The sequence below is a fragment of the Canis lupus genome, chromosome 24 (assembly GCF_003254725.2).
Source record: "Canis lupus dingo isolate Sandy chromosome 24, ASM325472v2, whole genome shotgun sequence".
NCBI classification, from domain to species: domain Eukaryota; kingdom Metazoa; phylum Chordata; class Mammalia; order Carnivora; family Canidae; genus Canis; species Canis lupus.
Genome location: NC_064266.1, coordinates 21,676,686 through 21,688,400, shown reverse-complemented (window position 1 = coordinate 21,688,400; position 11,715 = coordinate 21,676,686). Strand labels below are relative to the sequence as shown.

General features: G+C 44.8%; 1 protein-coding gene across 2 annotated transcripts in view; it reads right to left on the bottom strand.

The window, feature by feature from the left end:
- Positions 1–7,378: 7,378 nt before the first annotated feature.
- The window catches only part of POFUT1 (protein O-fucosyltransferase 1), a 29,749-nt gene continuing 25,412 nt past the window's right edge, over positions 7,379–11,715 (bottom strand). For both annotated transcript variants that reach the window (XM_025469675.3, XM_049100471.1), the window contains one exon: positions 7,379–11,107. In XM_025469675.3, coding sequence (XP_025325460.1) covers positions 10,919–11,107 — 189 coding nt within the window. In that variant the 3' untranslated portion in view covers positions 7,379–10,918. The remainder of the gene's footprint in view (positions 11,108–11,715) is intronic.

Genomic DNA, 11,715 nt, shown 5'->3' with positions numbered 1-11,715 from the left:
GGAAAATTACATGCAATATAAAGAAGCAGGAAAATTTCAGCTTGCTTGGGAAAAGATAATGAAAAGATGCCAACTCTAAGATGTTGGAATGATCTGAAAAAGCCCTTAAAGCAACTGCTGTAGGGGTGCCTGGGTGGCTCAGTTGGTTAAGCTTCTGCCTTTGTCTCAGGTCATGATCCAGAAGTCTTGGGATTGAGTCCCACATGGAGCTCCCTGCTCAGTGGGGAGCCTGCTTCTCCCTCTCCCTCTGCCCCTTCCCCTGCTTGTTCTCTCTCTCTCTTTCTCTCTCACTCTGTCAAATAAATAAACAAAACCTTAAAAAAAAAAAAAAAAAAGCAACTGCTGTAAAAATCCTCCAGGGAGAGCATGGGGAGTTAGTGCTTGATGAGGATGGAATTTTAATTTGGGAAGAAGAAAAGGGGCTGGAGGTGGATGGGGGTGATGATTGTACAAGGTCAACGCACTTATTGCCACTGAACTGTATAATTAAAATTGGTGAAAATGGACATTTTAAGGGTGCCTGGCTAGCTCAGTTGCTAGAATATACAACTCTTGATCTTGGGTCATGAGTTCAAGCCCCATGTTAGGTCTGAAACCTACTTAAAAAAAATACCTCCAAGAAATAAGGATGAAGACTCTGCACTTTCTTCAGCTTTTTAGTAAATAGAAGATATATATTAAAATTTCCATTTGTTATCTACATATATAGATACCAAATATACATTTGAAATTGAAAAATACAATAACCAAAATTTAAAAGCTCAATGGATGGGCTAAACAGCAGAACAGATGGGTTGCCTGGGTGGCTCAGCAGATGGGCATCTGCCTTTGGCTCAGGGCGTGATCCCGGGGTACCGGGATCGAGTCCCGCATCAGGCTCCCCACAGGGAGCTGGCTTCTCCCTCTGCCTGTGTCGCTGCTTATCTCTGTCTCTCATGAATAAATAAATAAAATCTTAAAAAAAAAAAAAACAGTAGAACAGAGATGTCACAGGAAAGAAAGAATCTATGAACTCCAACCTAGGTCAGTAGAAATTACCCAATCTGAACAATGGAGGGAACAAAAGTTGAAAAAGAAAATACAGAGTCTATGGGACCTGTGACACAATATCAAAAGGTCTAATATAGCTATCATCAGAGTAGCAGAAGGACAGGAGAAAGAGTCCAGTGCACGAATGCTTCATCATCCCTCCCAATTTGGAAATAACCCTTTCAGGGGGTAATCAATAAACAAAACGTGGTTTATCAATACAATGGAACACAGCTTGGCAATAAAAAGGAATGAACTATTGACACTTGCTACAACTTAGATGAGTCTCAATGGCATCATTCTGAGTGAAAGAAGCCAGTTTTAGAAGGTGACATACTGCATGATTCCATTTATGTGACATTCTCCAAAAGACAAAGCTATAGTGATAGGTCAGCGGTTAACACAGGTTTAGGGTGGGGAGAGTGTGTCACTACAATGGGAAACACAAGGTTTTTTTTTTTTTTTTTTTTTTTTAACACAAGGGTTTTTTGAAGGGTGATGGAACTGTTCTGTTTCCTGTTTGTGGTGATGGTTACGTAAATGTACATGTGTTAACATTTGTAGACCCATACACCAAAAAAAAAAAAAAAAAAAAAAAAAAAAAAGGAGTGAATTTTACTGGATGCTAATTGAAAGAAAGAAACAAAAAATTGTGGTAGTCAGGCTTCAAGATGGCCTACCACGATCTTGACACCTCACCACCTCATGCTCCTGCCCTTGCATGGAGCCCTCTCACATTGAAGAGGGCTGGCCTGTATGGCCAATAAAAGTGGCAGAAGGTGATGGTGTATGATTTAAGAGGCCAGGGCACAAAAGACATTGCAGCTTTCGTCTTGGTCTCTTGAATCACTCACTCTGGCGGAAACCAGCCAGTGTTGTGAGGACACCCAAACAAGTTGAGGCATCTCACCAACAAATTCCACTGCCAAAAACACATCCTACTGATGTATTTGCACATGTGGGAAATGGCACCTGTTCAATGCAGCCTTGTTCATGATGGCCAAAACATCAAACTTTAAATATCTCAGGAGAGGCTAAATGTGTTATAGTCCCTTCATGTCCTGGAATACTAGGAAGAGGGTAAAAAGAATGAAAAAGATCTGCATACTTGATGTTGAAAAAGCTCTAAGGGTGTTATGTGAAAAAAGCAAAAGCCAGACAGTATGATTTTATGAGTTGTTTTGTTTTACAAAAGACATACACATGGATGTATTCCTAGAGATAACATGAAAAATTTCTGAAAGGCTTACAGTGTTTGCCTCTGGGGAACATTCTGGGATAGGAGCAGGCACTTATTTTTCACTCTATGGGTATATTCTTTTGTATTTTTTTGAATGTTTTACTTAAACATGACTTTATTTTCAATACAATTTGTGGATAAGTTATACAGACAGAGCTCTGGCTTTTGGCACTGCCCTCAAGGACCCATCACTCATAGAGGGCTCTGGTGGCCCTTAGTGAGCCCTGAAAAGCCCCGCTTTCCACTATCGCCTATTCACTTGCCCTTGACCCAGAGACAAGCCCTGAGTAATACCCAATCAAACGCTCTAGGTTTAAAAAGCCTCCCCTGGTAACCGTAGGGAAAAGACAAACCTCTTAGCTTGGCATTCTAGGCCCTACACACCTTCTTGGATCTCCACAGCCCTAGATCTCCACAAAGTACTGCTCACTGCTCCCCAAAAACTTATCTCCCTTTCTGGTTTACACTTTATAGTCTTTCCCTTCAATTGTTTTTTTTTTTTTTTTTTAAGATTTTATTTATTCATTCGTGAGACACAGAGAGACAGAGGCAGAGACACAGGCAGAGGGAGAAACAGGCTCCATGCAGGGAGCCCAACATGGGACTCGATCCCGAGTCTCCAGGATCAGGTTCTGGGCTGAAGGCGGTGCTAAACCTCTGAGCCACCCAGGCTGCCCCCTTCAATTGTTTTAAAACCACAGTCACATCAACTGCCCCAACATTCAGTGCTGCCTGTGCCACTTCCCTTGTATTACACGGTTCCTAATGCTTCCATAAATACAAGCTCTTCACTCTGGCCTTTGAGCACTGCCCCCACCCCACCGTGTTCCAAATCCAAGAATTTTTCAAACTCTTCCCCCAATCCAACCAAATTAGACAAACTGTGGTCCCCTACCTGTACCTTTGCTCACATGGTTTCCTCCATCCAGAATTCCTTTTCCTCTTTTGCCTGTGCATCTCTTGATTACACGTCCACCATTGACAGAAGTCATCTCAGCTTCCCAGACCACTTCATCTGCATTTCATTCATTCAACCTATATACGGTGGGGGGTTCTAAGTTGCATCCTGGGTCAGGTGCTGGTATAAGGTGATACATGCCTGCTCTTGGGGAAGCTCCAATCTAGCTGGGGAAACCAAGAAGCAAATGTCTTCATATAAGTGACCTGAGAGGCAGTCCCACAGAGGGGTTAAGGACACTGGCTCTTATCTCATACTTCTGTGGTTCAAGTCCTAGCTCTGCCACTCATAAGCTGTGTGGCCTTGAGCTAGTTGCTTCACCTCTCTGTGCCTTGGTGTCTTTATTTGTAAAATGGAGATAATAGAAGGACCAACTACACAGGGTTATTTGGTGAACTTGATGGTTTAGCTTATATAAAGGGCTTAAACACAGCCTGGCAAGTGGTAAATGATACATATTGGTTATTACCAAAATTTCAGGGTGCTATGGCAGCTTAGGAGAAGAAAATTTCTTAGACTAAGATCTTGAAACACTATGGAGTATGCTATAAGCAGAGGGAAAGTCTACACAGCAGTGTGGAGTTATGAAAGGTGAGTGGAGTATGAATGCACAGTAGAGTGTCTCTCTTACAGTAATTTCAATCCTTGCTCTTCCCCTCTGACATTATCAGGGGTCTTGTTCTAAGGGTCTTCAGGGCCTAGTATAAAGATGAGGCTCCCAGATTTCATCTTCATAATCCACACCACATCCTTTACTTAATATATTTCTCTAAATCAGCTTTTTGTAAACTAAATACATTTCTTAAAAGGAAACTGTAAACCACATCTGTAAGTGAAAAAAAAAAAAAACGCAAATACAAAGCATCTCCAACATAAATATAATGAAAGCAAAACAGTGTCACTAAATTCTAGCTAGCTAATGTCTGACTTGGAGGTCTGCTCTCTGTTACCAGGACAGATTATTAGCAAATGGTAGAGAAATTAATGACATGCTGGCATTGAACTGAGACTTTCTTTTTGGCATTGTTAGCAGGACTGAGAAAACAAAAAAAAAGATAATTCTCTTTTTGCTAGTGTCCTGTACCTCCTAAAATATCGCCTACGCCGTTAGAAAGGGAAATATCCACACACCCTCCACAAGACAATACATGTCAAAAATGGCTCAGCATGTTGCTTTTTTTTTTCCCCCACAGCGGCAGATTTTCAGAGAGGGTTGGGGCATACTCCCAGGCTCCTCCTCTGCCATCCCTGGGTGGGCATTGTTCCCCACTTCTGCTGAGTCACTGGACCTGGGGAAGAAGGCAGCTTCTGGAGAATGCCTTTTGTCCCTTTCCATACCACTGTTTACCTGGTTGGGCTTGGTGTCCGGAACCAATGATCAATAAAGGATTAGATGTAAAAACAAACCAAACCTGCTTGTCCTTAAATAATGTTATTTCAAGGTAAACGTCCCAACTGGGAAATAAACCAGGTTTCAAGTAAGAATTTGAATTAATTCTGACAATATAATCCAGAGGGCAGGATTTGCCTTCAGGCTATGGGTTTTTTTTCTGTCAACCCCACTAAACAAAGAGTGAAAACTGAGGAGGAAAAGGGATCTTTATTATTGGGCCAGGGAAATCTTATTATTCACTAAGCTTTTTTGAAGTGATCAGAACACAGAAATGAGAGCTCACCTCTTCCTCCCTCTATCCCTTTTTTTTTTTTTTAAGATTTTTTTTTTAAATTTATTCATGATAGACAAAGGGAGAGAGAGAGGGAGAGACACAGGCAGAGGAAGAAGCAGGCTCCATGCCGGGAGCCTGACATTGGATTCGATCCCAGGACTCCAGGATCGTGCCCTGGGCCAAAGGCAGGCGCTAAACCACCGAGTCACCTAGGGATCCCCTCTTTTTTTTTTTTTCTAATATTTTATTCATTTATTCACAAGAGACACAGGCAGAGGGAGAAGTAGGCTTCATGTAGGGAGCCTGACGTGGGACTTGATCCAGGACTCCAGGATCATACCCTGGGCCGAGAGCAGGCTCTAAACTGCTAAGCCACCCAGGGATCCCCTCCCTTCTTTTTTCTTTCCTCCCTTCTCCCCTCTGTTCCTTATTAGGAAGGATATATGATGTATTAGGACAGTGTTTCCCAGCTTTGGTTCCTTTGAATACAGTTTCTTCATTTCTGCCTCATCTTCAATCTGCCTCTACTGGTAGTTACTTCATTTCTTTAAAAATATAATTCCCATTGTTTTACTTATACAAAATTGGTCCCATCCTAAAACAATGAAATCCATTAAATCAAATTCTGTCTAGTTTTATATTTCCCCCATACACAGTTAAGAGAAAAGAATGTTACAAACCAAACAACACTACCAGGCATCTAAAGGTACCCCATTGACCTTGGCTGGTAGAACCATGGTCAGTGGAACCTTCAAGCCAGGGAGGGGCCTGCAGGGAAGGCCCTCCATTAATGCTTGCTAGCAGATTGCAGTGCATAATCCCTACATCCTTCTGTGATGTTGCCCAAACTTTAGCTCTTGAGAGCTTGTTAAAATATTCCTGGGCCACATTCCCAGGGATTTTGACTCAGCAGGTCTGGGTGGAGTTTGCATTTCTACCAAGCTGCCCCAGGTGATGTTGATGCTGCTGGTCTGAGGACAAGCTAAGTAGGTCTTAGACCACTGGGCATCAAAGTGACTTATAGGTGCTTCTTAAGTCGCAGATACCTGGAGAGCAGGGGAGGCAGGTGCTTAGATGGCTGAGCTGGTTAAGTGTCTGACTCTTCATTTCAGCTCAGGTCATGATATCACGGTTGTGAGCTCAGGGTCATGAGATGGAGCCCCGTGTCAGGCTCTGTGCTCAGCATGGAGTCCGCTTGTCCTCTCCCTCTGCTCCTCCCCCGCTTGCACGTGTGTGTGTGTGTGTGTGTGTGTGCGCGCGCGCGCGCGCGCGCGCATTCTCTCTCAAACAAAATCTTTTTTTTTTTTAAGATGCAGTCGGGACGCCTGAGTGGCTCAGTGGTTGAGTGTCTGCCTCCGGCTCAAGGCATGATCCCAGTATCTGAGATCGAGTCCCACATCAGACTCTTTGCAGGGAGCCTGCTTCTCCCTCTCCCTCTGCCTATGTCTCTGCCTCTCTGTCTTTCATGAATAAATAAAATCTTAAAAAAAAAAAAAAAAAAAAGATGCAGGTACCCAGGCACTACCCACAGAGCATTCTGATTCCTCAGGCGGGTGGATTCCTGGAACCTACCCTATCAACCAGTTCTCCAAGGAATCTCTGAAGACTACCTCTGAGAAACACTGCCTGGACCATGATTAGCAGCAACTGGAGCTCAATGGGAGGTGGCTCACCGTCAAGTCTGCAGATCAGGGACAATTCCTTCCTGTTGCTTGGGTCTTAACTTAGAACCTCCTGGCCTTCTGGTTTCCCTCCTAGCCTCCATTCAGTGGGTCAGCAAATTCTACTGGCTCTTTCAGGGACACCTGGGTGGCTCAGTGGTTGAGCCTCTGCCTTTGGCCCAGGGCGTGACCCCAGAGTTGAATCCCCCATCAGGCTCTGCACGGAGCCTGCTTTTCCTTCTGCCTGTGTCTCTGCCTCTCTCTGTGTGTCTCTCATGAATAAATAAAATCTTAAAAAATTCAGATTTTCTTTAAAAGACTCTAACACATGGACTTCGGGGGTGGAACAGTAAATGAAATAAGACTGGTAAAATGTTGAGGACTGTTGAAATTGGGAGTTCATTTTATTACTCACAATTTTTATGTAGACTTGAGTTTTTCCATAATAAAAATGTTTAAGTGTTTGATCTAAAAATCCATTTCTAGGGATCCCTGGGTGGCGCAGCGGTTTAGCGCCTGCCTTTGGCCCAGGGCGCGATCCTGGAGACCCGGGATCGAATCCCACATCGGGCTCCCGGTGCATGGAGCCTGCTTCTCCCTCTGCCTGTGTCTCTGCCCCTCTCTCTCTCTGTGTGACTATCATAAATAAATTTAAAAAAAAATAATAATAAAAATAAAAATCCATTTCTGGGAATTTATCTTAGTGAACATTTTAGATACAGAAAAAAAGTGCAAATAAAAATATTATTTAAATAATGGTGAAAAATTGGGAATATACTAAGTTCTCCTAATAGGACAATAAGCTATGGGACACTCAATGGAATCTTGTAATTAAAAACATTTATTCAGGCCATGTACCAACATGGAAAATATGATATACTATTTTTTTTAATTTTTATTTATTTATGATAGTCACAGAGAGAGAAAGAGAGGCAGAGACACAGGCAGAGAGAAGCGGGCTCCATGCACCGGGAGCCCGACGTGGGAATCGATCCCGGGTCTCCAGGATCGCGCCCTAGGCCAAAGGCAGGCGCCAAACCGCTGCGCCACACAGGGATCCCTGATACACTATTAAGTGAAAAACAAGACATTAAATTTATATGCTGCATGATTAAAACTATACAAAGACTCCTATCTTTAAAAAAGATTGAAATTTAATGGGGTGCCTGGCGGGCTCAGAACATTCAACTCTTGATCTTGGGGTTCTAAGTTTGAGCCCCATATTAGATGTAGAGATTACTTAAAAATAAAATATTAAAAAAATAAAGAAGTTTGAACTTTAAAAAATAATTTTATATATTCAGAATCTGTGCACTTCCCACTACCTTCAATACAATGACCTTTGCCTGAGCCCCTCTGGCCTGCTTGCATCCCTGGATCTGCCTGGCCCTGGTCTCCCTGCTTCTACCCCTTCCATCTTTTTTTCCATGTGGCTGCTCAAGGGGTCCTTCAAATTATAAATAGATCTTGATCCTTTTCTGTTCAGAATCCTGCAAAAGCTTCCCATTTCTCCAAATAAAAGTGTTGATTTGACCACTGCCCTCCAGGATATAGGACCTTGCCTATTCTCACCTACTGCTCTCTTCCCTGCCTTGCTCTGGACACTCCAACCATGCTGGCTTCCTTGCCATTCTTCACTCACTCACGCCAGCTCCAGGACCTTTGCACCTGCTGTTTCCTCTGCCTGGAATGTGCTGCCTCCAGATACCTGAATGAGTAGTCCCCTCCTTCTTCCTGGCAGCTCTTCAGAGAGGCCTTACCTTAACTCCTCATCCCAAACAGCACTGCTCCCTCTCTCAACTCCCCCATGTCTTTTATTTTTCTTCATAGCAGTTAATACCTTTCCTGATAATTTATTAGGTAGTATACTTACTGCAGTGCCAAGCCCTTGAGAACAAAGGCTTTGTCTGATTCTCTGCTGAATTCTTGTACCTAGCACAGTGCCTGGCACACAGCAGCTGATTTAAATGAAAGAATGGTGGCCTGAATAACTACCCCCCAAAACTGTAGCTTCACGTGGGTTTTCTTTTCTGGGTGCTCTCTCCTTCCCCAAACCTCCTAGCAGTGACAGACCGACCCATACATGGCAGGAGCCCAGCGGGAACTAAAGTGGCTGATCATTCTCCTACCTGAGGCCCACACACACACAGGATGTAAAGTACATCCTGTGAACTGGTGGCAGAAGGGCACGTGCTCACGGTAATGGCTTTGGGAGGTCAGATCCTGGCTTAACACCACCAGCTATGAGGCCATGAGAAAATTAGGAGAATTTTCTGAGCATTATTTTCCCCTATGCAGAAGGAGAAGGATATTAACAGCCCCTACTCCCCAGGACTGGAGTCAGGACTAAATTCCCATAAAGCACTTAACAAGCATAGTGTCTGGCAGAGGGTAGGTGTGCGGCAAGAGGCAGTCAAATTAATCAACAGCCATATACGTGCCTTTGGGTCTTTGCAGTTTACAAAGCACTCTTATGCTTGCTTTATCAGATGTGAGCCTTTCAACAACCCTGTCAGTTTTATCACCATTTTTATAGGTGAGGCAACTGGGTCAAAGAGGAGCAAAGTGCTTGCTTATGGAATACAACTGAATCTGACTACAACCGTGGCACCCTCTTGTCCAGAAACTTAAGTTGTTATCACTGCCAATGTTAATCAAAGTGGGAAGGCCCATTATAGCCTCAAACTCTAAAGCATGTGCCCAGTGTAAGCTTGTGATCAGCAGATGAATTCAGCAAACAAAATCTGCCAGTGAGCCACACCTTCCCAATGACCCCATGGGGGCAGGGTGCACAGGCTCCCGCACCTCTGAATGAAGCTTGTGAACATGTCTGAACAGACAAGCCATCTCTCAGAATCCACACAGGATTTAGAACAGTTTACTGTTTTCCCAAGAGGGAAAACACAAAAGCCCTTCCTCAAGTTTCTCTGCTTCAAATTGGGCAACAGCTCTAAGCAGCAAATGCCACCATTAGTCTTTGAGATCTTTGTTGCTCTGCAATCTCTGACCCAGTCTGCCTTGAATGAGACAGTGTTTCTTCCCAAAGGTAATCCAAGGGGGAAGTCCTGCATGGAGCTCTGGGCCTGGCTCTCATCAGTTTTCTTCACCTTCCCAGGATCGAAGGCCAAGGGAAGTCATGTGGCAGGAAGAGACCAGCAGGTATTAGACAGGAATTTTAGAATAAAAGGACAAAACATCACAGACTCTTAGGAGTCATGGATTATCACAACTCTAGCATCTGAGAGACAAAGAAACTCATGACTAAATACCTTAAGCATCATGGGGTTGGTAGAGATTCCACTGAACGAGGGGCAAATTGGAAATCTGATGGCTTCTGGGTCATGGGCATCTTCTATCTATCTGCTCAGAGGTTTGGCAAACATGCCCTTGTGAGAATATGGCCTGAGGACTGGCTCCAGCTCCAGGAAAGAGTCTGGGATAACAGGTATTAGATGGCAACTTAATGGCAAAATTCTGCAACCAGGCCTCTTGGGACACAGAAGAAAGGGTAGCCTTCAGATGGATGCTCCCAGGTCATTCAGCCCTGGTCCCTGGTGATGTGCTCCAAGATCTCTACTGTGAGATCTTGTGGTTGGCAGGCCACCAACCACTAGGAGACTCTGAGAGCCATGATGATCTGGCTCGATGGCAGGTGCTCCTTGCTTGGAATGTGCTATGTGAGCAGCACTCAGTATTTGCAGAGCACTGCACAGCATCCTGATCAAGAACTTCTGTTTGCATAGTGTTTACAATGGAGATGAGTGCTCATGCCCCAAACCCTGGAAATGACCTTGGAAGAGGGGTTGATGATGGCTCTGGCCAGGCAGTGGAGATGGCTCTGGCCTGCTCTAAGGGTTACTCTGGGTCATCTGGGAAAGGGTCAATTCAACCACTCCACCACTGGCCTCATCCTTAATTCAAGGTCACTTTAGGTCCCTATGTTAATGAACTTCACTGATTTTTAAAAATGAGGGTGGGTTCTAGAATAATCATGATCTCATATCAAAACTATAAAAATCTCTGGGTCTCTATAAAAAAATCTCTGAAGAGAGTTTAGCCCCCCCAGGGGGCTCAGAGAAGGCTAGACCAAAGATAGAGGTTGGACTGCTTTGCCAGCAAGAGAAATTCCCAAGAGAAATAATAGGAAGCAGACAGGGAGCAGAGATACTCTGGCTCCAGGAGGCCTGAAAGCCCTGTGTCTTGGGAGATGGAGTCCTTCTCCTCCAGAAGTCCCTGGTGCTTTTCTGTCTCTGGCCAGGGAGCAGAAGAGCTTGTACTCTTGGGAATCAATCCTGGGAGCACTGCCAGCTGCCAGGCCTGGCAAATGGGACCAGCTCAGACTGGTGATGTGCTCCAGCCAGCATCAGAACTCATCCCGCAGCTGAGGGGGTTTGTCCATGCCGAAGAAAGAGGACAACCTTCCCTGGAGGTCCCGTTCCCGCTTCACAAAGGCAGTAAAGGAGGAGACACAGTTGCCAATAAAGTGGTCAGCTTGGCCAAGGATGTACAGGTCGATCTGGGCCACATCAGGCTTCAGGCTCACCACCTTCACCTGTAGGAAGATGGGCAGAACATTTTTACCAGGGTGGCTGAAGGCCAAGGGGACCCAGTTTGGCCAAGGCCTGAAGCTATACCCCCAGCCTTCCTCCCCCATTCTCGAGGAAGTGACAGACACAAAAGGTGGGCAGAGAAGATTAAGACCTGGGGTCAGGCGTTCTAACAGCAGTGTTGCCCAGTGGCTGTCTCGGCACACCCCGACATAGAACATCCCTCCAAACACACCATCATTCGCCCTCTATGCCTTCACTAGTGTGGTTCCCTCTGCCTGGACTGCCTTTTTCCTGTACATTTCAAGGCTCAGTTCAAATTCCACCTTTCTCATGAAGCCCTAGTCTGGCAGGATATGGCTCTCCCCATCAAACTGTAATCTGGCCAAATAGTACCCCACCCACCCTGTTCTGCTGCCTGGATGCCTCTGAGCCCTAAGTCCTATTCGATTTATCCCTGAGGTATTTCCTAAAAGTGAACCCTTCTCTTGGTGGATTAACACTTCCTAGGCCCAGGCACCACAACCTCTTGCCTCCTCATGTGTCCCCTTACCACAGAGCAGAACAGCTGGGAAAACTTTTTCTGTCCCTCCCTCCACCCCAAGTTGAACAC